Source organism: Chiloscyllium plagiosum, chromosome 5 (genome assembly GCF_004010195.1).
Source record: "Chiloscyllium plagiosum isolate BGI_BamShark_2017 chromosome 5, ASM401019v2, whole genome shotgun sequence".
Lineage (NCBI taxonomy): Eukaryota > Metazoa > Chordata > Chondrichthyes > Orectolobiformes > Hemiscylliidae > Chiloscyllium > Chiloscyllium plagiosum.
Genome location: NC_057714.1, coordinates 24,697,617 through 24,721,818, shown reverse-complemented (window position 1 = coordinate 24,721,818; position 24,202 = coordinate 24,697,617). Strand labels below are relative to the sequence as shown.

Below are 24,202 nucleotides of genomic sequence, written 5' to 3'. Positions count from 1 at the left end.
GGACTTAGTGAGAATGGTGCTGTACCGATGCTGAGCATGCCAGGAGATGTTGGTGAAGGAGGGTGTACATAGAGGGATGAAGAAGCAATTGACAAAATGCAAGTCATAGGGTCAGCTAATTCTGACTGAAGTTGGGAATTGAGATTGCCCGAGAGAATTTCACACCGTATATAAAATGATGAGGTTAGCAAATAATGAAATTCAAACATATGGAAATACATTCTGGCTAGTGACATTCTCATTTAGCCATTGAGATGTTCACTTGATGATAAAATCAGATTTTATCATTCTCATTGCATTGTCCCAAATTTGGTAGTGCCCACACTACTGTATGGAATGGAAAACTCCACATTGCCTTTCAGTGCATTTATGTTTAGGATATAGTTAACATGGAAGTTATTTGTCACTCTTCAAGCATTAAGGATTCCACCACAGTGTGGGACTGAAGTTTGATGTGAAAAGTGACAGATCTGGTCCCCAGATAGTCTTTTGTGAACTAGTTAGGATTTAAAAACTTAAAATGTTATACATAAATTTATTTTCTTGTACAAACTCACAAAATGATCACGGTTGTTGAATTAAAATTCAACAGTGCCAAGACAGAATTACAAACTAAAGCTTTGGTCTGAAATACTTTATCAAGTAATCACTTAACCAAACAAACATAATAAACAAATTATAGGTAGAAACCTTTCTGCATTTTGAGAGACAATAATTCCCACACTTGAGGCCCACTCATCTTCCCTCTACACAATTCTTTAAAACAGAATCCTTACAGCCATTTCACAGGTCCATGTCCTTATCAATTAGAGCAATATAGATTTCTGGAAAGTAACTGATGTGGAACAGGCTTATTTCATTTTACACCACTCTCCTTTTTTTTTAAAGAACGTCCATTCATGGAATGTGGAGGTCACTAGCTATACCAACATTCATTGCTGATCCCTAATTACCCAGAGGGCAGTTAAGGGTCAACTTCATTGCTCTGGAGTCACATGTAAACCACAACAGGTTATGATAGCAGATTTCCCAAAGGATGCAAATGAACCAGAAGGATATTTTAAGTCAATTGACAACACATGGTTGCACTAGGCCCTCATTTAAATGAATTAAAATTTCACCACCTACTATTACGGCATTCGAATCCATGTCCCCAGAGCATGAGCTGGGGCTCTGGATTACTGGTCCAGTGATATTACCACTATGCCACCACCTTGTCATTCACAACCCTGCATCGAAAATTAAATTTCTCCTTTCTCCAAACATAATCAGAAGCATCCCTTCCTGCAATGAGACAAATTCGCTCATTTTGAAGTATTAAATGTTCATCTGAAGTCACATTTTTAATGAAAATTTTAAATTTAAATTTGTATGAAATAAAGAACCTTATCCATTCTGACCATGCTCATCTCTTTCTTACCATTCCTCTTCCATCGATGTCCTCGAATTGATAAACTGGTGACTGCATTCCTTGATATTCTGGATGACGTTGGCGTTATCTCTACTTCAATCGAGCGTGGAGCATCTTTCGATGATTTCAGGGCACCAAAAGGTAACATATTTTTGATTGCATTGCCAACCTACATGAAAAGGTATCAAAAATTGAAAAGTGAATTGTTAAGTTCAAGATTTAACCATTAAAAAAAAGTAGCAAGGCAAAATGCAGATACTTTTTTCCCCATTTTCATACCAAACAAAAATGAGTCAGACTGTTGCAATATCATTTATTTCAATGTGATGGCACAATTGGGATAATGTAGAAAAGACAAGTGTCTGAAGCTTACCAAACAATAATATCAAGTTTGGGTATAGCAATAAAAGGATTTTCTGTTGCTTCAAAAGTTGAGACTTGTGAACTGGTGTTTAAAAATTAAATTAACAAAGGTAGCCTTGAGGACAAGTTTATACGGTGAGTGTGTAACAGATTCTTTGCATAAAATATGCAGCAAACAATTAATCAGGCTATTTTAGATCTGGCATTGTCTAATGAGACAGGGTAAATGACTTTGTAGTCAAGTGTTCTCTAAGCAAGAGTGATAATAATATTACTTTCACATTTAGTTTGAATGGGAAAAACCTAGGGTCTGAAACTTGTTTTAAACTTTAATCATATTTCGAAGGTTAAGACAGTTAACTTGTATGCTGTGGTCAGGGGAGAAAAGGCAAGGTGGTAAGAAAGTAGTTGAAATTCAATAACTGAATAATCTTTAAGAATTATAAAATTGCACAAGATAGATTCTACAAGAATGATGCACCATCTGCGGCTAATTAAGTTAAAGGGTGTCATCAATTTGAGAGAAAAAACATATAATGCTACAAAGATAAGTGGTAGGTTAGAATTGGGGAAAATCAGCTAAGGGTAACCATAAGTAATTAAAGAAGAAGACAGATTGCATAAACTACAGATATAAAAACGGCTGAAAGAACTTCAAAAATATATTTTAAAAAGGAAGAGAGCAGTTGAAGTTAAAGTTAGCCCCTCAGGTGCAAGACCAGGGAATTAGTAAAGGGACACAAAAGTACAATAGACATTTTGAACAGCATTTTGTATGTAACTTCATGATAGAAGACAAAAGCATCCCAACAAAAATTGGGAAACAAAAATGGGTCAGTAGTAGGCAAGGAATATAACTACCGTGACCGCTGGAGAAAAGTATCAGAAAAACCAAACGAGACTAATAGCTGCCATGTCCTCATTGACTCAATGGACTGAACCAGAGAGGATCTTCAAAAGTTGCAGATATACTTGGCATTTTGCTTGCAATATGAAATTCTCTCGATTCTGGAAACCCCCGGATTAGAAAACTGCAAACGTAATGTGCTTTTTAAAATTGGTAGGGGGCAACAAATTTGGAAACTAGAGACCACTTAGCCAACAGCCTCATGTGGAGACAAAAACTGAAATCTATAATTAAGGAAGCAGCAGAGCATTTAGAAACCTGTAACACAAAGCAAACAGCAGAGTCGATAGATGCTTTCAATAAAAATATAATTTGAGGATATTAGAAGCAGGAAGGATAAAGAGATATGCAGTGTATTTCGAACTCCAAAAAGGCATCTGATCAGGTGCCACATAAAGGGTTGCTACATTAAAAAGAAAGACTCTACACTGGCAGTAACATAGCACATTTCAGCACAGTACAGGCCCTTCGGCCCTCAATGTTGCAATGACCTATGAAACCAACCTGAAGCCCATCTCACCTACACTATTCAAATATATCAGCATAATATCAGGTAATACATGAAACAAACTGACTAATTCATATAAAATGAGTCTGGACAAATAGATATTTTCAAGTTCACAAACTGCAAGTAGATTGTGGCAGTTATCAGTGCTAGGGCAAAGTGACCAAGCATATCATAACCAAATTTTATAATCCACAAAAAAAAAAATTAGAATGCAAATTGAGGAGGACACCACGAAGGAATGGGTTTTCATTATTCACTCCAGAGATCAGTTTCCAGTTTCCAGGATATATTTTGTGAATTCAAAGAGCCTGCAACAAGGGAAGGAAGCAACAAACAACCCTCTGGATTGAATTAAATCTTCCACTTCTGAGGGTTTTGTAAAGGGACTGTTCCAGAACCAAAAAAAACTTCCAATACTTTTGAATTAAGCGAATAATCGGGTCCATGTTCAGCATCACCATATGGTAAAAAAGAAATCTCATTTCTATCTGTGAAAGATTCAGCATCAACTATATCTGGGGCCAAGCTTTGTACCATCTTCATCTTGCTTTCATAAGCTGTCTGGTCTCCTCAGAAAAGCAATGACAACTCCAATAATGGTTGCCACTTGCTACTGGGATCAGGCAGGCAGCTTTTCTCCTGTAAAAATCAGTCTGATTACATTTAAAAATAGCATCACAAAAACATTCAAATATGAGTTCAGGGTTTGGAATTCAGAATCCGGCCCATCAGTCTGGAAAGTGATTTGCGAAAATCAATGGGTTAAAAAAAAAAAAAGACACTGTGCATAATGTAGGAAAATGGCCAATTGCTTTCCTTTTCTTCCTTTCAAAAGCAAAGTATTATTCCAGTAGACAGACTACAGAATGCTGAAGTCAAAAGGATTTCAGTATCTTCATACATGATACAAGGTTAGCACTGCAGATACAGAAAAAAGTAGCAAAGCAAAATGGAATATTATCCTTAATCACAATTGGGATAGAATAAAAATGGCAGGTCTTGCTAAAACTATTCAGCATGCTGATGAAACCACATCGAGAGTATTCCACATGTTTTTAATACCTTTCTTCAATGGTGAATATTTTGGCATTGGAAGCAGTTTGGAGAGAAGGGCGACTAGGTGGATTCCTAGGATGAAAGGGCTTGTCTTATGAGGAAAGATTAAGCAGGTTGGAGCTATGAGCATTAGAGTTTAGAAGAATCAATTAATGAATGGCAATCTTATTGAAACAAGGTTCTGACGGAGCATGACATACTGACATGATGCTTCCTTTACAGGCGGAATCTAGAACTGGGTAGTGTTTTAAAAGTTGGCTCCCCATTTATGGGTATAACAGGATTTTAATTTTCCTGAGGATTGCGAACCTATGTAATTCTCCATCCCAGAGGTGGAGGCACTGAACATATACAATGCCCCAATTGTTATATTTTTAAAAGTGAGGAACAGGCAAGAAAGATTCAACTATAATCGTAGTGAATGACAACATGCTCAACAAACCTTTGGGCTTATTCCTAATGAAGTTCCTTGCACTGTGTTGAATAGTAATTTGCTATTCTGTGTTATATTACCAGTGATTAATTTTAAAGGCAAACATCTTAGAACTTACTTTTGGTGATATTTTAATTGAACATAAATTTTTGTTTGGTCAAATTCAATATTCAGGTATGTAAAATTATCCATTTACACTAATGCTGTCCAAACGATACAACTGTACTCTATTAAGCTGAACATTTTATCATTCCTGCAATGAATGTATCTAATAAAGTCATCATCTTCTGCATTTCTAGAAAACCAAAACAGGGGATCTTAAGTGTTAATGTAATCCTTATCAAAATGGGCATTCTCAAATAATTGAAGCTCTTAATGCATCTTTCAAAGAAATTTACAGTTATGTTTAGTAAAAGTACTCTTCAAGAATGGAAATGTGTTGCTGGAAAAGCGCAGCAGGTCAGGCAGCATCCAGGGAACAGGAGAATCGACGTTTCGGGCATAAGCCCTTCTTCAGGAATTCCTGAAGAAGGGCTTATGCCCGAAACGTCGATTCTCCTGTTCCCTGGATGCTGCCTGACCTGCTGCGCTTTTCCAGCAACACATTTCCAGCTCTGATCTCCAGCATCTGCAGACCTCACTTTCTACTCTTCAAGAATACCTGTCTATAAAGCTACACATTTTTATTCATCCAAGTTTGAGTCAATTAAGCTAAAGTGTCCAAAATAAGTTTTCCTACTGGTTTGTTTTATGACATGGAGACACGCAATGAACCAAACCAGCCTTTTTACCCGTTTTCACAAAACAGTAAAATTAGAACCCAAGACCCCAAATAGTTTCTCTAAACGGTTCCTAAACAGACTTTGTGACTAATTAATTCTAGACACTGGTTTTGTCTCTTTGACTTAATATACAATAGCTTTGAGAAAAATTAACAAGATGAACTAATTAACGTCTAAGCTTTAAAAACAATATTTGTTTTCAGCACTCAAAAGACAAATAGTTAATAGGGATAAAAAGAAAAAAAAAAACAAACAAAAACAAAACTGGACATTACTCAAATAGTTTTCAAAATGCATTGCTTCACAGGCATAGATGTGGACTCTTTGGTTGTTTTTCTGGAGATACAGATCAGGGTCACATTTTTAGTTCACTGAAGGACAAGTAGCAATGCTTCTACCTCAGCTTTTTTACTCTTTGGGTTTCCGAAAGGCGGTGAGGAGGTTAGACAGGGAGCTTTCAAGTCTTCATGCGGTGTCATCAGCACCCAAACTCTTCACCCCAGAAAACAGTTTGAAAAAAACATTTCAACTCTGACCCTGCCCAGAGACTGGCTGCCATATTTGTCTTAAATGCACTCAATGACTTGGCCTCCATAGCCCTCTGCGGCAATGAGTTCCACAGATTCACCACCCTCTAGCTGAAGAAATTCCTCCTTATCATAGTATAAAAGGTCAGTCCTTCACTCACTCTCAAATTGACAAAATGTTTCAAATCCTTGGCCAATTCATGATGAAGGCTTCTCATTTGGGTTTGGCCCACAATTCTTCAGTTTCAATAACTGATCTTTCAGCTTGAAAAGGAATTATTTTCCTACAATGAATTGATCATGGAAATGCTTTGAGGCATATAAAATCTAAGATAAGATGTTATGAAGCGCAAATATAATAATTATTTACTTGTGCAACTATACAGCATTGTTTCAAGCCAGATTTGGAAGATGCTGGACACCAAGTTCAGTGAGATATGACCAAGATATTAATACATTTTTAGATGGTTAGTTCAGTTCACAGAAGCTGCTCTAATCAGTTGTGTATGAAAAATATTTGGTCAAACAGTTACAATTGTGTACACATCTAGTTTCTCTCTTTTTTTGCTTCATATTTTCAAAGAGTCATAATTAGTCAAAGTCAGGTCAAATATCATGGCAAAGAGAGCAACCAGAAATGCACAGTTTTCAAAACAGCAGATGACAACCTAAGTCAAACAAACACTATAAAAGTGTTGTGAAATTCTTTGACCTGTGAAAAACTGGTGCTTAACTGTTTTAACTTGTACATGACTCCACTCTTATAGCAACCTGGACAAAATACCAGCGGATTGGACTTAAACCAGTTGTCTCAATTTGCTTCAAAGAGAGTGGCGCACTATGACCATCTCAGGGAAACTAGAAATTGACAATAAGTTAAGTGATACCTATATAGCCTATAGTGACAGTTTTGATTTTGGGAACTGTGGACTTTTGGATTTCTAAGAGACTCTTGCGTTCCAAGACAGTTTAATAATCCGTTGCAAATTAAGAAAATAACAGTGAGCTTGGCAAGCAAGTTACCTAAAGAAAATTGGAACCTCGACATTGCAATTCACCATTGTACAATAAAAATGTCATCTTGATATAAACCTAGAGATTCAGTCTGCAAGATAATTATAATCAAATATCTGTAAACCTTTATTTAAATTAAAGAACAGGAAGAAAAGGGATTTCCTAGCTTTATCACATTGAAAAATTTAGTCAGTTTGATTTTGCTTAAAAATGGGACTCAAATTTAATGAACATTTGGCCGGAAAGATCTGAAAAGTTCTGGTTTGATTTTATTTGGCAGTCCACTCAAAATAATGAAATAGAAATGCTCTTACCCACTTTCTGATATTAATTCAAGCTAATTAATCATTCTACTTCAACACATCTCTTCAGACTTTCAAAGTACTTCACATTTAAAACAATTATTTTAAATACCATTGCTTCAGTGAAGAATACATGAAAACCTCATAGTACAAGATTAATGATCATTTAGTTTAAATTATTGCATGGTGAATGTGGAAGGATAAATGGCTGGGCACTAGACTGACTTCAGAATATTTATGACCCATTTCTTGAAAGGGAGGAAAGGCCATACCATATTCATTCTTTAAAGAACAAGATTTTACAGTCGAGATGCCTCACCTCCCTTTTCAATCTTATAATCAAAGAAACTCATTGGCAAAAATCTTCACATAGAAAAATGGAAATAAGGATTTATAATACTTCAGAGTATTCATCAAGTCCAAAAACTAGTAACAAATTCCTGTCTTTCAAAAAAAAACCTTCCTATAACAATTACATCATACCACTCTAAGTTGAAGGATCAGATGACTACTCACTAGTAAGGGTTCTGCAAACATCTCCAACTGTGCTCGATACAATAGATCATCCAGTGCTTTGCAAGCCAAATCCCATTCTCCATTATACCTGGAGAAAAAGTTAAAAATGCATGCCATGTCAAAGCAGCCGTTATGCTTAGCTATACAGTAGTATAATAATTTGTACATTTAGAAAAGAGAGAGATTGCACTGAAAATTATTCAATTGGAAAGCACTTTCAGTAGATCTTCATACTTAAATTCTGAATGAAAGCCCATGAGCTCTGTCTGTTTGCAGTGAAGAATAAACTAGCAATGGTGTGCAAAGTTGTCCATCTCTGGAACACAGTGTTGTGGTTGGTTCTGTTGGTGTTTTACATGTTTCTCCACTATGTAGTCAACTGTTCAACAATGAGAGTTTTTCATATATTGACTGAAACAGCCAATGAAGCAACTCAAAATATCATTCCTGATGAAGGGCTCCTGCCCGAAACGTCAATTCCCCTGCTCCTCGGATGCTGCATGACATGCTGTGTTTTTCTAGCACCACAAACTCTTGGCACAAAATATTAAATGCATATTTATACTTACATAGCATAATAAATAGCTGTTAACATGTGCACCATAAATTCAGCAGAGACAGGTATCCTGCTATCAACATCAGTGTATTCCTTCTGCAATCTCCTGGGAAATCCACTAATGCATATCCTGAAAGTCAAAATTGCACAGAATTAAAAATATTTAAAAAGGTTAAAGATCCAGAAATTTACAATGCAACTTTTAAAATCTCCTATCCTCCTCCTCCTCCCTCTACATCTCAACTGAAATGCTAGTCAAATGATCAAAATTAAATGAAACAAAGTATTAATAGTCACTGGGACATGGGTGTTCAGAGTATTTAAAAATGCAATCTGTGCAGCTTGGAAGTTGTGGATAAAGCAGTAATGACAATGATACAAAAATAAACCCCACATAATTCACTGTACTATCAGTTTGAGTAAGAAAAAACCTTAGCTGTCTCAAATTCTTGGTGACATTTTTAGTCTTAAAAAAATGTGCAATTTCAATTCAGTAATGTGTCGAAAATTTATAATTTGTCTGACTATTGCATTTGTACTAATTAGGTGGATCAATCATTGTCACTGTAGTCATGTATTAGTGAAATTATCAACTCTAGTTCAGTGTAACTAACCATCATATTATGACAACATGCAACTCAACAGGATTAAAACGTATAACTAAATGAAAGCTCTGAAGTCAGAAACTGCATATGGTAATTAACTACTTTTCAGCACATTCAACAGAATGCGTCACATAACCTCAACAACCCTGAAGAGCTATTTATCACAGCCTTCATCCAGATACAAACCAACCTAATGCTGGATCTTAAGCTCAAGATATTATTTCACTAGGCATGATGCAGATAGGTCCTAGTAAGCAGAGGTTAATGGGAAATTCTCAGTGGTTATTGTATTCTGGAGAGGTTGATGAACTACCTTCTTAAACCCCCTGCAGGCTTTGGGGTGCAGAGATATTCATGACATCGTTAAAGGACAGAGTTCCAAGAAACAATGAAGGAAAGGCAGGGTGCTGTGCAATATGGGAGAACCTGTAGGTGGTATTCTCATGTGCTTGCTGATTACTGCCGTGTACCCTTTAGAGGGCACACACATTGCTGCAACTGTGCTCTGATGGTGAAGGAAGTCATTGTCGAAGGTGGGGTTGAGTGCCAACCAACCAAGTAGCCTGTTTTGTCCTGGATAGTGTCAAACTTTACAGAGTTAGTGCTACTGGAGCTGCACCCATCAAGGCAAGTGGAGAATTAAATAAAAGATTCATGAACACAGGTGTTGCTGGCTAGGCCAGCATTTATTGCCCATTCTAAAGAGTTCAGAGTCAGCCAGATTCCTGTTGGTCTGAAGTCTCATGTAGCTCAGATCAGGCCAAGGATGGCAGATTCTGTCATATTAGGCATTACTGAACCAGACAATGTTTTCTGACAATTGAAGCTGTTACACACTTGCCATCAGACTAGCCTTTCTTCCCAGCCTCTTTGTTGCATTCAAATTTCACTAACTGCCAGAAGAGTAGTTGAACCCATGTCTGCAGAACAATAGCCTAGGATTCTGGATTCCTAGATCAGTGACATTGCCACTATGTCACGACCTGCCCTAATATTCCATCACATTCCTAACCTGTGCTTTGTATATAGTTGCCAGGCTTTGGAGGGGAGTCACTCATTACAGGATTCCTTGTTTCTGACCTCTTCTTGCAGCCACAGTATTTTTAATGAACACTCCAGTTCAATCTCTGGAAAATGATATCGCAGGATGTTATTGGTGGGGTAGGGGGTGGTGGATTCAGGTGAAGCGAACAACAGTAAACATCAAGAGAAGAGAACTAGATTCTTTGGCTGGAGACAAGCATTTTCTGGTAATTGTGAAGCACAAACATCACTTGGCACTTCAGTCCAAGCTTAGAGCATATAGACACAAGTGCATCTTCAGTATTGAAGGAGTCACAGATGGTGCTCAAAATATTTTCTGATCATTCTACATCAAAAGTATTCATGTTCAATGAAGGAAACGTCATTGACAAAGCTGCCAAAAATCACTACACCTAGAACAAAACCGAGGAACTCCAGCAGTGATGTCCGGGACTGGAGGTGATATGACCACTGAATACCCTTCTTTTGTACTAGATACAACTCTAAACAGCAGAGAGATTTCACCACCACTCAACTCCACCAATCCCAGTTCTGCTAGGAATCCTCAATGTCATACTTGATCAAATGCTGCCTTGATGTCAGGGACATGGACTCACTTATGTCGAGAGCGCAGCTTGCTTATCCATGTTTGGATCAAGGGTCCAATGAGGTCAGCAGCCAGATGGCCATGACAGAACCCAAACAATGTTAGTGAACAATTATTCCTTTGTCAGTGCTCCCTGAAAGCATTGTTGGCAACCACTTTGCTAATGAACAAGAATATATAGAATAAACTCCAGATGCAGTCAAACCTGTGCCTTGCATAGTTGTAGTAAGATTTCTGCCTGCATTAAGGTCAACATTCACTTGACCTTCTGAATTACTGCAAGCTAATGTTACATGGCTCATGTAAAAGTACACTCAAATCCTCTTCTCCTGCAGTCTCTCCTTTTTCAAAAACGTTTTCTATTCTTCCTGTGCAGCAGATTACCTCAGTTCTCCACATATACTCAATTTGACAAATCTTTGCTCATACTCAAACCAACCATACCATCACAGTTGATCCAAGCCAACTGTGACAATATGCATTTTAAGATGCATTTGCTCTGTCCTATTCTTTTTGGAGAGGTGTTTTCAATCAGATGCTGAGGTGTCTGTTCCTTGGAAAGCAGAATACAGAGGAACCTCGATTATCTGAATATCAATTATCCGAATATCAAATTATCCAAAGGAGATCTCGAGGTCCCAATAAAAACATTACAAAGATGTGTTTCCAACACTGATCACATCTTTTGTTTACAGTGATGAAAAGTGAACTCAGCTTACTGAAATGCTGCCGAGAACAGTCCTGGACTGGGAGCTCAGGAACCGTCTCCAAATGACTGACCTCCCGCCCACTGGCTCCCCACACACGTACCCTGGAGTCCTACACAGGGGTGTACCCTAAACTCCCCTTCCCCAGATAATCTCTCCAATATTGTCCTGTGCACAGCAAAGGTGGAACCTGTCAAAAGGTTGCAGTAAAAAGGTGTGTGTGTGGCTGTGTGCGCGCGCGCTATTTGGAGACTCACCCCTCAAAAGGCAGCAGCAGTTTTGTTGTTAGTGTCCAATCTGGCTGCCCCGGGGATGGGGACAATGCTGGATGGGGTCAGATGGGAGACAGTGTTGGACGGGGTTGGGGAGCGGCGGCTTGCGTGCGGTGTGCTGTCGCCTCGTCTCCTGAACAGGGAACCGATTTAACAGAAAACTGAGCGCCAGAGAAAAGGCATTGAATCGATTAACCCAATAATCAATTATCTGAACAAAATAGTGCCCACCCATCCCATTCAGATAATCGAGGTTCTGCTGTAAATAGATTTTTTTAAAATTAGGAAACACGAGTGGCTGAAGTCAGGCTCACACAGATCCAGGGTGTTAGTTTTTGCTTTCAGTTCTTGAAGTGAGTTTCTGGAGTTGAAGGTGTGAGATACAGCTCTCTCTCTCCCCCTCCAGCTAAAAGTTTGAGTTCTTCTCTGCTGCTCAAGTGAGAAGACAGCATATGAGATTGAAATGATTTTGCTAATTTGCCATGTCAAGGGTGTGTTTAAAGGATGCTGTTTTATCAGAACAGTTTACGTCTAGAAATTAATTAACACATTGTTTTGTGAAGTATTTCAATGGAGTTAAGGTTATGCCTTTTTTTGTGCATTGTAAGAATAAAGCCTAATAATGTGACCAATCAAATTCAGAACACAGCACCTACACTTGCTTTTAATTAGGTAAAATTTTGGGAATAGGCTGTCTCCTCGAAACATTGAGGATATTTGGTCTGATCCATAACAACAATGCAGATCATAAACAGTTGAAGCCACAGGATGGATCTCCACAATACTCCGTTACAGTTCACCAACCACAAAGTGAGAAAATGGACAGTACAGTGACTCAGTGGTTATCACTGCTGCCTTACAGCACCAGGAACATGGGTTCGATCCAGCCTTGGGTAACTATGTGGAGCTTACGCATTCACCCAATTTCCTCTGGGTGTTCTGGTTTCCTCCCAGTCAAAAAGCTGTGCAGGTTAGTTGGGTTGGCCATGCTAAATTGCCCATAGTATCCATACATGTATAGGATTTTGTCACTAAATAAAAATCTTATGGGGTTACAGGGGTCTGGGTGGGGTAATGTTCAGAGGGTAAGGGCAGATTTGATGGGCCAAATTGCCTCTTTTTGCATAGTAAGGATTCTAAACTTCTATGGCATTTATTCCAACGATTTAAGACAGATCTATTACAAAGCAATGGCTTCCAGTAACCTTTACAAGTGCCTTTTGGAACTCCAAATCTACATCTTTATCATTCTGCTTGCGACATTCTCAAAAGAATGCCAACAGATTTACCACACATGAACACAAACTATGCTGAATCTGCCTGACTGTATTACAATTTTCAAAACGTCCTACCATTAGTTCCTTAAAAGTTGCATTCCAACATTTGTATTAGGATTTGAATTTAGGCTAACTGACTTGTAGATTCCTACTTTCCATTTCTCACCTTTCTCAATAGAAGTGTTATGTTTACCACTTTTTAATCTGCTGGGAATTGTCCAGAATCTTGGGAATCACTATATTTCAATAAAGATTGAATAGTTGCAGCTTTAACGATAACAAATGAGTAGCTTTACAAATAGGGAAAAAGGCTTAACCAATATATTGAAATTACCTGAAGTAGTAATGTACTGTGGGAAAGGGGAACTGTCAGCTTGGTGACTCAGTGGTTAGCACTGCTGCCTCACAGTGCCAGGGACGCAAGTTCAATTATAGCCTCAAGTGACTGTCTATCTGGACTATCCATTCTCACTGTCTGTGTGGGCTTCGTCGGATTGCTCTGGTTTCCTCCTACTGTCCAAAGATGTGTAGGGCCATGGGTTACAGTGCTAGGGTGGGTCATGCAGACTTGATGAGCCAAATGGCTTGTTGATGAGGAAAGAACACTTCCTCTCATGGGACAATGGTGGATGTTCTGTACTTTTTAACCAAAGATATTTAATAAGATGCCACATTAAAAAGATTATTGTGGAAAATAAAGGATCATGATATAGGACCAGCATGACTGGTTAATGGGAAAGCATAAGCATACATGGGCCTTTCAGTTGTAAAGTTAGAAGCCCCAATACTGATCCTTTGTGGTACATGACTTGTTACAATTTAGACAAATGATTTGGATTAAGCAACAGAAGGGATTTCTTTTTTAAACTGAAGGGATTGTTGCCAAACTTGCAGATGCCACAAAAGATAAGTAGAAAACCAGATTGTGGAAGGGACATAAGGAGGCAACAAAAGGGATAGAGATGGTTTAAATGAATGAATAAAGGATTAACGAAGGGTATAACGCAGGAAAAAAGTGAGAATTTGTGTTTTAGTAGAAAAATATTATAAGAGTTCTGTAGTCGGAGATGCAGAGGGAACTCTGTATCTGAGCACGTGAAACTGCTGTACCTGCACAAGTCTTCAGCAAGTAATTAGGCAAACTAATGTTATCATTAATTGAGAGGGCAAATGAATACACAAGGGGAGAAGTTATACTTAGTTATACAGCACACTGAGGCCTCGGCCACACTGTGTACAACTTTGGTTACATTATTTAAATGAGGATGTAAATACTGGAAGCAGTTCAGAGAAGGTTTACTAGACTAGTATCTGATATGTACAGATTGTCTTGAAGAAAGGTTGGACAAGCTAGGCTTACATCTACTGGAATCGAGTGTATGATGCTGAAAAAGCACAGCAGGTCCAGCACCACATTCTTGTCTCTGATCTCCAGCCCTCACTTTCTCCTTATATCTACTGGAGTTGAGAAGATTAACTTGACTGAAAAGGCGATTTGAATAGGACAGGGTTGATGTGCAATGAACACTTCCTCTCATAGGACAATATAGAACTTGAAGCCACAGCTTAAAAGAAAAATTGTGGGTCGCCCATTTGACATTAGGAAAACTTTCAAGGGTCATATGTAGATTTTTGATACATCTCGAATCCATATTCCAGCTTACTCGCAATCACCTTTCACCCCCCGGCTCAAAGAATCTATCCACCGCCACCTTAAACATTTCAAAGACACTTGAACAGAAAAGGATAGATTCTCAGAGCCAGCGGAATGAAAAGGTGATTGCGAGTAAGCTGGATTATGGATTTGAGGCTACAATCAGAGCAGCTGTGATCATATTATATGGTGGAGCAGGTTCAAGGGACCAAATCCTCCTGCTCTCAACACCTTTACCATTGTGTCCCACAGCTATTGCTGATGTAATTCTCAGAACACATATAGGGCAAGTGAACTTGACAGTTTTAACTTTCCCCATTGTCCTGCATCTGGCTGACTAGATCAGAAATATCCAATATCAAGATCATCAAATGCAAGAATTGTTCACAATGGCAGAGCACTAGGAAGGGATCTTGTCCATAGATCTCTGACAGTGGCAGGACATGCTAATAGGTGGTTATAAAGGCAGCATACAGGACACTTGCTTTTTCTCATTTATGGCACAGATTATAAGAGGTTATGTTGGATCTGTACAGAACTTTGGTTAGGCCACAGCTGGAGTATGGTTTGCAGTTCTGGTCACCACATGATAGGAAATGTGTGTGTACTGGAAGGGGTACACAGGAGATTCAACAAGACGTCTCCTGGGATGGAACAGTTTAGCTGCAAAGACAGGCTGGATGCACTCTGGTTGTTTCTTTAGAGCAAAGGCAGCTGAAAAGGGGTCCTGATTGAGGTGTACAAGATTATGATAGGCAAGGACAGCCTGATAGAAGCAGGTTTTTCTCCTGAGTTAAAGGGTCAATAACAAGGGAGCATAATTTTAAGATGAAAGGTAGAAGGATGAGAGAGGATTTGAGAAGGAATCTTCTCACCCAGATGGTGACAGGAATCTGAAGTCTGAGGGAAAAAAAGAGCGAGATTATGCACTTTCACAATAAGAATAGGAGGTGTAGACTAGTTTGCAAATGGGGAGAGGCTTCAGAAGCAGAAAGGGGCTTAGTGATAGCATACAGGTTCAGTGAGCAGTTAGAAAGGAATTTGCAATGTTAGCATTTCATTTTGAGAGGGCTAGAATATAACAGCAGGGATGTCTGATAAGACTCTGGTCAGCAGCATTGGGCCCCATATTTAAAGGATGCATGTACTAGCCTTTGAGAGGATCCAGTGGAGGTTTTCAATAATGTTCCTGGGGATGAATGGTTTGCCATGAGGAGCAGTTGAGGACTCAGGGTTTATACTGAATGGAGTTTAGAAGGGCAAAGGGAGGATCTCACTGAAACTTACAGAATACTGAGAGGCTTGCATAGAATGGAAGTGGAGATGATGTTTCCACAAAGGAGAGACGAGGACCTGAAGGCACAGCCTCAGAGTGAAGGAATGACCCTTCAGAACTGATATGAGGAGGAATTTCTTCAGTCAGAGGGTGGTTAATCTGTGGAACTCATTGCTACAGAAGGCTGTGGAGATCAAGTCCTTGCGTGTACTTAAGACAAAGATAGGTAGATGCTTGATTAGTCAAGCATAATGGGTCAAGAACACACACTCCTGGCCTACAAGCCAACAGTTTTGTAAAGGGCATTTAACTGATGGAGTCAGCCTTTACTTTTGTCAGGTTTCTCTGGCCCCAAGAAAACCCATCCTCAGTAATTAAAAATAGAAACACCTAAAATGAAAGCATGTACCTTCCTTAAAAAGATTTTAAATGACCAACATGCCCCCTTACAACAAGCTGGTCAGCTGTCTACATTAAATTCAAAGTGTCAGTATGGACTGCTGTTTCAGATCTTAACCTCTGACCCAAACCCATCTGTTTTGGTGGTTTGAAATAACTGTTTAGTAGTACCAGGATGGACCAATCCAAAAATGCATTTGTTAATTCTTAAGAAAACCTTATTTAAAATATAATATTCCTCATCATGCTTTGATGAGTTATGAATCATCTGAATCTCACCTGGAGCATGTATGGCAAAGAGAACGCAGCGACTGAGAAGGCATGTAGATTATAGATGCGTTGTAACAGAGAAATAGGAATGTCAATACTTCAAACCTGTTTAATAAGGAAAATTAATTTAATCTTTTAAAAAGGGCATCAGAAAGCATAAATGCGAAATACGAATTTTATAATTTTCTCTACCCAAATTTTTCCCCAAAACAATAAACCAACAATTTACTTTGTGTTACACAATTCTTCCCCCCACAATCTTCAAACAGCATTTCAGTACTTCATGAACTTAAGGGTTAAAAAAAAGTCAGATTTGTAACCATACCAGTGATTAATTTAACTAACATTCATTTAATTAATTCAAATTTCAAGCTTAAACTATTTGTCTATCATTTACAGGATAAATTGAGTGTGATAAAACAGACTAAAGTCCTACACCTTAGCTGTGACATTGATGCTGAATCAATATTCAAAGTTAACTGGATTATAAATGAGATCATTTGGTACACCCATCAGCAATTTAGTTAACTGTTAAATAGAAATTTATTAACCATGACTATTTCAAATAATTGAGACAATGGTTCATTGTCGAGCTAATAAATGAAGTTACCAGTTGATTTAATTTGCTGCCCAATGACTTCATAAACACAGATTCTCAGCTAGGTGTTTGTTTTGAAGAGAAATATGCCATTTGACACTACATGAATTATAATTAGTGGGCACCCTTTGAGATTGGATCTATGAGAAACCATTATGTAGTCTGCAATAAGTATTTACTACCTAATATTCTTTTAACTATGTGAAATTTCAAAGTGTGAAAGTATAGTTCAATTTTCATAACTGAATTTTAAAAGCACATACATTTGATTATTAGTTTATAACCATATTACATAAATTCAAACATCTACAGAACAGTTAATATCTGACCTGTTTTGAGCTGTAAATGTTTCCCTTTGACAATAAGGTCCACTATGTACAACTTTCGTCAAGCCATGTCGAGATAAAGCGCCTTCTGTAAGTGCCATAGAACCAAAACTAGAAGGCTAAAGCACATTTGAAAAATGTTAATTTAAAAAGTATAACAACAAAAATATGGACATGAAAATATATTTGGAATAACATTTTGTACAAAAACAAATGAACAGGGCATCATATCATATTGTTACAAAACTAGTATTGAAAGAAGTGGTAAGAAAATCATTTGAGCCCAGTCAATAAGCTGCGAATCACAATGTTTCAGAAAGGCAAACAAACCAGTTGTATTACTCTGGGACTTCATGTTAGAATAAACTTTCACCAATGGTATCTTAAAGCTTTTTGCAAAAATCAGAATTATAAACCATTATGTTCCTGCATTGAGATTAAGTTTTTAGAATGCTCAAACTATTTAATTTAATCTCTTTCTATTTTCCAGATGAAGTGAGCAGTTTCATAATCATTCATTTTCTGTAATTTCTTCACCTCAATCCAGCATATTGATTATAATTCTTATTTTTGAAACAAAGTTGTGAGATAGCAGTTAAAGGTAACATTTGGAGTAGTTTGGCTTGTAGCAATTGGAGTTTCAGAGAAGAAGGGGAGAACTTATTGAAACATATAACAATTACTGGGAGAGCGGCTTGATAGGGTAGATGCAGAGTGTGTTTCCTCTTGTGGAAGAACCTCGGATCAGATGTCAAAATCTCAAAGTAAAGGATCACTCATTTTAGGAAAAATGAGGAGAAATTCTTCTCGCTCAGACAGTAGCAAATTTGTGGAACTATTTACTAGAGGGTTGTCAAGGTGACATGATTAAGTATACTGTATTCAAGGCTGAGATGGACAGTTCTTTTTGAATCAGCAAGGGAATCAAGGGTTATGGGGATAGGGCACAAAAGTGGAGTTGAAAATTATTAGATCAGCCACTGATCAGCAGAGCAGACTCAATGGGCTCAAGAGCCTACTTCTCTTCCTATAAATGCGTAGTCTTAAGATGTTATATTAACGTGAGGATTGAAGAACACTGTCAAGAACATTTTTACAGCTTTAATATGAAAAATAGTTTGTGAGCCATAAAGAACGGTTTGGCTTAAGTGGGAAATGGACTCAGAGCTAACATTGAATGTTCAAATTTTATAGATTTTGTGGTCATTTTTGCATTAGAATGGACAGGCCCAAGGAAAATACAATATTGATATTAAGCCTCATCTGCAAACATCAAAGAATACTTTGGGTGCCATTATCCCCAGTCACTTCACTCCAACCCCATTGCAACATATATGTTTATCATATCATTCTTATATTTATCACCAGAATTTGGTGGTTAGCATTCAGGATGAGTAAGTTAAGTGACATTTGTCCCTTTGGGCAGAAGGGGGAATAAATTATAACACTCCAAGTTGACACTCTGCTGATTAACTTTTATGCTCTTTGCCAGTAGGTGTGAAGGCAAATTTATTCAAATGGCTCCCCTATTTTACAAAGTTCATAATAAGTGTAATAAGTGGTCGGTAGCTTAACAGCACTTATTTATGCAGCACAAGCATATTTGTATTGCAAAATAGTACATTAAAGATAGTTTAAATTTAGCTCTGTTTTACAAATCAAATCAATTTATTTAAAATAAACAGCTGAGTTTAGATGCCAAAAACATTTCCAATTTTAAAATTAAAATCGCTTTCACCTTGCTGTTTCAGTAATAAGTGCCCAATATCTTAAAGAGGTAGTAAAATGCATGCAATTTACCAAGATGTATAAAGAATACATTAAAATAGATATCCTACCTCATGATACACAGAAGGTTTTGAAAGAGATGGGACTGTAAAAGTCTGCACTTTGCTACAACCGTCCTTATCTGCAATTTCCTGGAAAACAAATCTCAGCTTCAATCCTGATTTAGGCAACAATTTGGTTTGGTAAACAAGACAGTAAACAAACTATTCATTTCAGAATTAAAAACAGGAGCTCTCAAACTCAGATTCTGATAAAAGGTCATCAAATTGAAATGTCAATGCTGTTCATCTTCTCACAATGCTACACCTGCTGAGAATTTCATAGAATTAAAGCCTAATTAAAGCACAGAAGGTGGCCATTTAGTCCTGACAGTCCGTGCCAGCTCTCCACAGGAACAACTCAAATTTGTTCCATTCCTCTGGGCACTTTTTCCCCCATTTCTATCACTTTGTTTAAGATTGCTATCACATTTTGTCTATTATATAATTTTCTTCAATGAATGTAATTCATTTCAACAATGCAGAATGCAGTAATTCTTGAAACTCATGGCAATCAACTGTTTTCATGAAGCTATGAACAATTTGTCCATTCATTTGAGTAAGTACCATGAATTTATTTTATGCCAATAATGGTATTAATAATGCTATAAACATTAAACCTGCACAACAGAAACTGCAATTTTATTCCAAGAACAGTAAACAACAAATTTTGTTAACAAAGCCATTAAATGCTGGCTTATTTCGCCGGGTCGGTGGAGAAAACAATGAACCATCACTAACTATTGAAATACTGTATACAAGTTCATAAATGAAGTTATTTAATTGTTTAAACCAAAGTTGATTTTATAAATACTGATAGAGCTGAATGTGCACACCTATGATTTTCTGTCAATTAACTGTTGTCCACAATTCTCTCCTCGAAAGGATTAACGATTTTGATTCAGTAATGTCCTAGAGGGAAGGTCAACTTTTAGTTAAAGCCACATTCAAGTTAAGATAGTCACTTGGATGATTTGTTGCTGCCTTCCTCAAAAAAAAAAACCCAAAAGTGGTAGGCTTCCTTGAATGGCAATTACCTTGTGCCTAAATATCATTTACTTCTGAGTTTGGATTGCTGCAAATTTAGATAGTGAACATTCAGCTTTAAGAGATTCAGAAACCAAACTACTTTGTTTTAAAAAAGTGCCACATTGAACAGAATACGAATGACCGTCTAAATGTCTATGCCTTGCTTAGATATCTTAAAATAAATTGCATTGCCAATTATGTATTATGGCAAAATATTTATTACTACATACCAAATTGTAGATGCCCAAGAGGAGTGCCTCAATGCAGCCACTACTGTGCATATCTCTTGTTATCACTGAAAGGTAACTCCATACAAGTTCAGGAAGATACTGTAATGTGAATCTTTTCAGTTCAACCTCAGCACTGCGATAAAATTCAAACAATTGGTGGCAAACTGGCTCCAGCAACTAAAGTCAAAATAAGTTAAAATAAGAAATGAGAGTTTCTAGAAAATGTCAAACTTGAGGACATAAATCATGAAATCAATGGAGCACAATAATTTTAAAAACCCAAGTATGATAGCCCCCTATACATCTCAGAATCCTTGCATCCTTCAACTTTGGTAAACAATTAAAGTTTGATCCTGAAAGTTCCATTATTGTAAAGCAATTGGTGTATTCTCGGAGGAAGGGTTACTTACAAATTTAGCACAATGACATGTTCTACTTTGGTCACTTTTCTCACAAGAACAGAGCAGAGCATTCTCACATTTAGAAGTTCCATTGCTTTAGAAACATAACAAGGCTAACCAGACCAAATGTACATTAAACTTACTTAGATGCCAAAAGCAACATATTGGACTAATGTTTCTTCACAATATTTATCCCTTTAAAAGGAAGCACCCAAGTGCCTTAAGTGGATAAAGCCACACCCACAATCCATATCATTTTTTTTAAAAGAGGGAGGTTATCTTTGCCACCTACATCCTATTTCATTTCACCTTGATGGTTTAGGTGCCGTATACTTATGTGGGACTTGGTATCTCAGAAGAAAACACCTGATGCCATCAGCCCCAGAATGTTGTTCCATTTTCTTTATATTCTTTCATGACAAGCACATCTTTAGCAGGTCTAATATTTGCTACCACCTTCTTGAGGGCAACTGGGAATGGGCAAGTCCCTTCTTAAATACAACAGTCCATCTCGTGTAGGTACACAGCTTATTAGGTATTGGAGATCTTAGGCTTAGAAGGTAATGTCATAGTAGTTTTGGCAAGTTGCTGCAATACATTTAGTCCATGGTATAGACTGCTACCTCTATGGGACACTTGCTAGGTTGGGATGCCAATCAGACTGGACTGGAGTTGAACTTTGAACACATATTCACTCATCCAGGCAAGGACCACATTCCTGGCATGTGTCTTGTAGATGGAAAAACAGGTGTTAAGGAGTTAGGGAGAGTCAGCCACTCCCAAGTTCACAGCCTGTGACTGGTGTTTTTAAGCACATTATTATATCACATATCTAGCAGCGCTTCTGGTCAATTAAGTCGGGTGGCACGGGCAGCATGGTGGCACAGTGATTAGCACTACTGTCTCACAGCGCCAGAGACCCAGGTTCAATTCCTGCCTCAGGCAACTGTCTGTGTGGAGTTTGCACATTCTCCCTGCGTCTGTGTGGGTTTCCTCTGGGTGCTCTGGTTTCCTCCCACAGTCAAAAAATGTGTAGGTTAGGTGAACTGACCAGGCTAAATTGCCCGTAGCATTAGGTGAAGGGGTAAAAGTTAAGGGAATGGGTCTGGGTGGGTTGCTCTTCGGAGGGTTGATGTGGACTGGTTGGGCCAAAGGGCCTGTTTCCACACTAAGTAATCTATTCTAAAGAACGTAATCTATTCTAAAGTCCCAGAATATCAGTGAGTAGAAGTTCTGCAATGGTAATGCCTAAGCAGACGAAAGGGAGATGGTCACTGCCTGTTACTTTTGGCATGCCTGTTACTTGTGGCATGCCTGTTACTTGTGACTTTTCAGTCCAAGCCTCATTTTCCAGGGCTAACTGCATGTGGAGAGAGACTGCTCCAGTGATTGGGTAGTGAAAACTAGCACTGAACACAGTGCAATAATCAATCAACATTTCCATTTCTGACGTTGTCATGGACAATCTTACACAAGCCAGACACAGTCAAATGATGCCTGGAAAGAACCAAAATAGCTGAAGACCAGTATTTATGATATGGAGGACCTTAGCAGGCAGCAAAAACAGATCACCAAAGTATAGTGCTGGAAAAGCACAGCAGGTCAGGCAGCGTCCGAGGAGAAGAAAAAAAAAATGACGTTTTGGGCAATAGCCCTTCATCAAGGAATGAGATTGGGAGCCTCGAGGGTGCAGAGATAAATGGGAAGGGGTGAGGCTGAGGGGGAAGGTAGCTGAGGAGTGTGATAGTTAGACAGAAGAAGTGGGGGTAATGGTGATAGGTCGGAGAGGAGGGTGGAGCAGATAAGTGGGAAGGAAGATGGACAGGTGGGACAGGTCATGAGGGCAGTGCTGAGCTGGCAGGTTGGAACTGGGATAAGGTAGGGGGAGGGAAATGAGGAAATTGGGGAAAGAGGAGGCGTTCTTCCTCCAGGCATCGGGTGGTTAGGGAGTGGCGATGGAGGAGGCCCAGAACTTGCATGTCCTTGGCAGAGTTGGAAGGGGAGTTGAAGTGTTCCACCACGGGGCAGTGGGGTTGATTGGTGCGAGTGTCCCAGAGATGTTCTCCAAAGTGCTCTGCAAGTAGGCATCCTGTCTCCCTGATGTAGAGGAGACGGCATTGGGAACAACGGATACAGTAAATGACGTGTGGAAGTGCAGGTGAAACTTTGATGGATGCGGGAGGCTCCTTTGGGGCCTTGGATGGAGGGGAGGAGAGAGGTATGGGTGCAGGTTTGGCAATTCCTGCAGTGGCAGGGGAGGGTGGGTTGTTGGGGGACGTGAACCTGACAAAACAGTCATGGAGGGAACGGTCTTTATGGAAAGTGGATAGGGATAAGGAGGGAAATCTCTCTGATGGTGGGGTCCATATGTAGGTGGCAGAAATGGCAGATGATGATGCAATGTGTACAGAGATTGGTGAGGACCAGAGGGTTCTGTCCTTGTTGACGTTAGAGAGGTGAGGTTTGAGGGCGGAGGTGCAGGGAGTGGATGAAATGTGCTGGAGGGAATCAACCACCACGTGGGAGGGGAAATTGCCGTCTTTAAAGGAGGCGGCCATCTGGTGTGTTCTGTGATTGAATTGGTCCTCCTGGGAACAGATGTGGTGGAGGCAGAGGAGTTAGGAATAATTTGTTCTGATGTGCTGTGGAGTCTTCTCCCATTCGTATTTAATCATCCACCATAATTTACAACTTCATGTGGCAGACTTGCAGAGCTTTGATCTGATCCATTGGCAATGGCATAGTTTAGCTCTCCTGTGCATGCTGCTTCCAGTATTTCAAATGTAATACTGTGCTATCGCCTCAAGGATGGCAACTCATTGCAATGTGCCCTGTCCCAGCCTACATGCTCTTCTGCACACCACATTGAAAAGGTCATCTACTTTTAAATGGTAGATGATAAGCATGCTAGGTCATGATATTATAGTCAACTTTAGGACAATAATAATGAATAATCCTGAACCATTCCAGTTGCAATAAACCAACAATGTGCATTGATACAGGATGTTAAAACTAGAAGAAAACACCAAAGCATTTCAGATAAAAATTAAGATAAATTTATGAGAAACGACCAAAGTCAAAGAAATAGGTATTAAAGGACAATCTCAAATGAAGGAGTGTAAGGTGAAGGCAATTTTTAAAATGTAGGCACTGAGGGATTTTTGACTCAAAAAACAAGGATAACTGAATTGAGAGGAATTGAGTATAACACGGAGTCTCAGATTAGCTAAGGTTTACAGAATATGGAGGACAAGACCAACCAGGGAAATATCAGGAGCAGCAGAGTTTGACAAACAGCAAACATCAGTGGTGGGCAAGCTGTTGGAG

The 24,202-nt window shown here is 38.6% G+C and overlaps 1 protein-coding gene across 6 annotated transcripts in view; it reads right to left on the bottom strand.

The window, feature by feature from the left end:
• Positions 1-24,202, bottom strand: part of fam126a (family with sequence similarity 126 member A) — a 76,652-nt gene that overhangs the window by 15,767 nt on the left and 36,683 nt on the right. For all 6 annotated transcript variants that reach the window (XM_043689761.1, XM_043689758.1, XM_043689757.1 and 3 more), the window contains 7 exons: positions 20,475-20,651; positions 19,228-19,308; positions 17,393-17,508; positions 16,475-16,570; positions 8,389-8,505; positions 7,820-7,907; positions 1,421-1,580 (listed from right to left, as the gene is read on the bottom strand). In XM_043689761.1, coding sequence (XP_043545696.1) covers positions 1,421-1,580; positions 7,820-7,907; positions 8,389-8,505; positions 16,475-16,570; positions 17,393-17,508; positions 19,228-19,308; positions 20,475-20,651 — 835 coding nt within the window. The remainder of the gene's footprint in view (positions 1-1,420; positions 1,581-7,819; positions 7,908-8,388; positions 8,506-16,474; positions 16,571-17,392; positions 17,509-19,227; positions 19,309-20,474; positions 20,652-24,202) is intronic.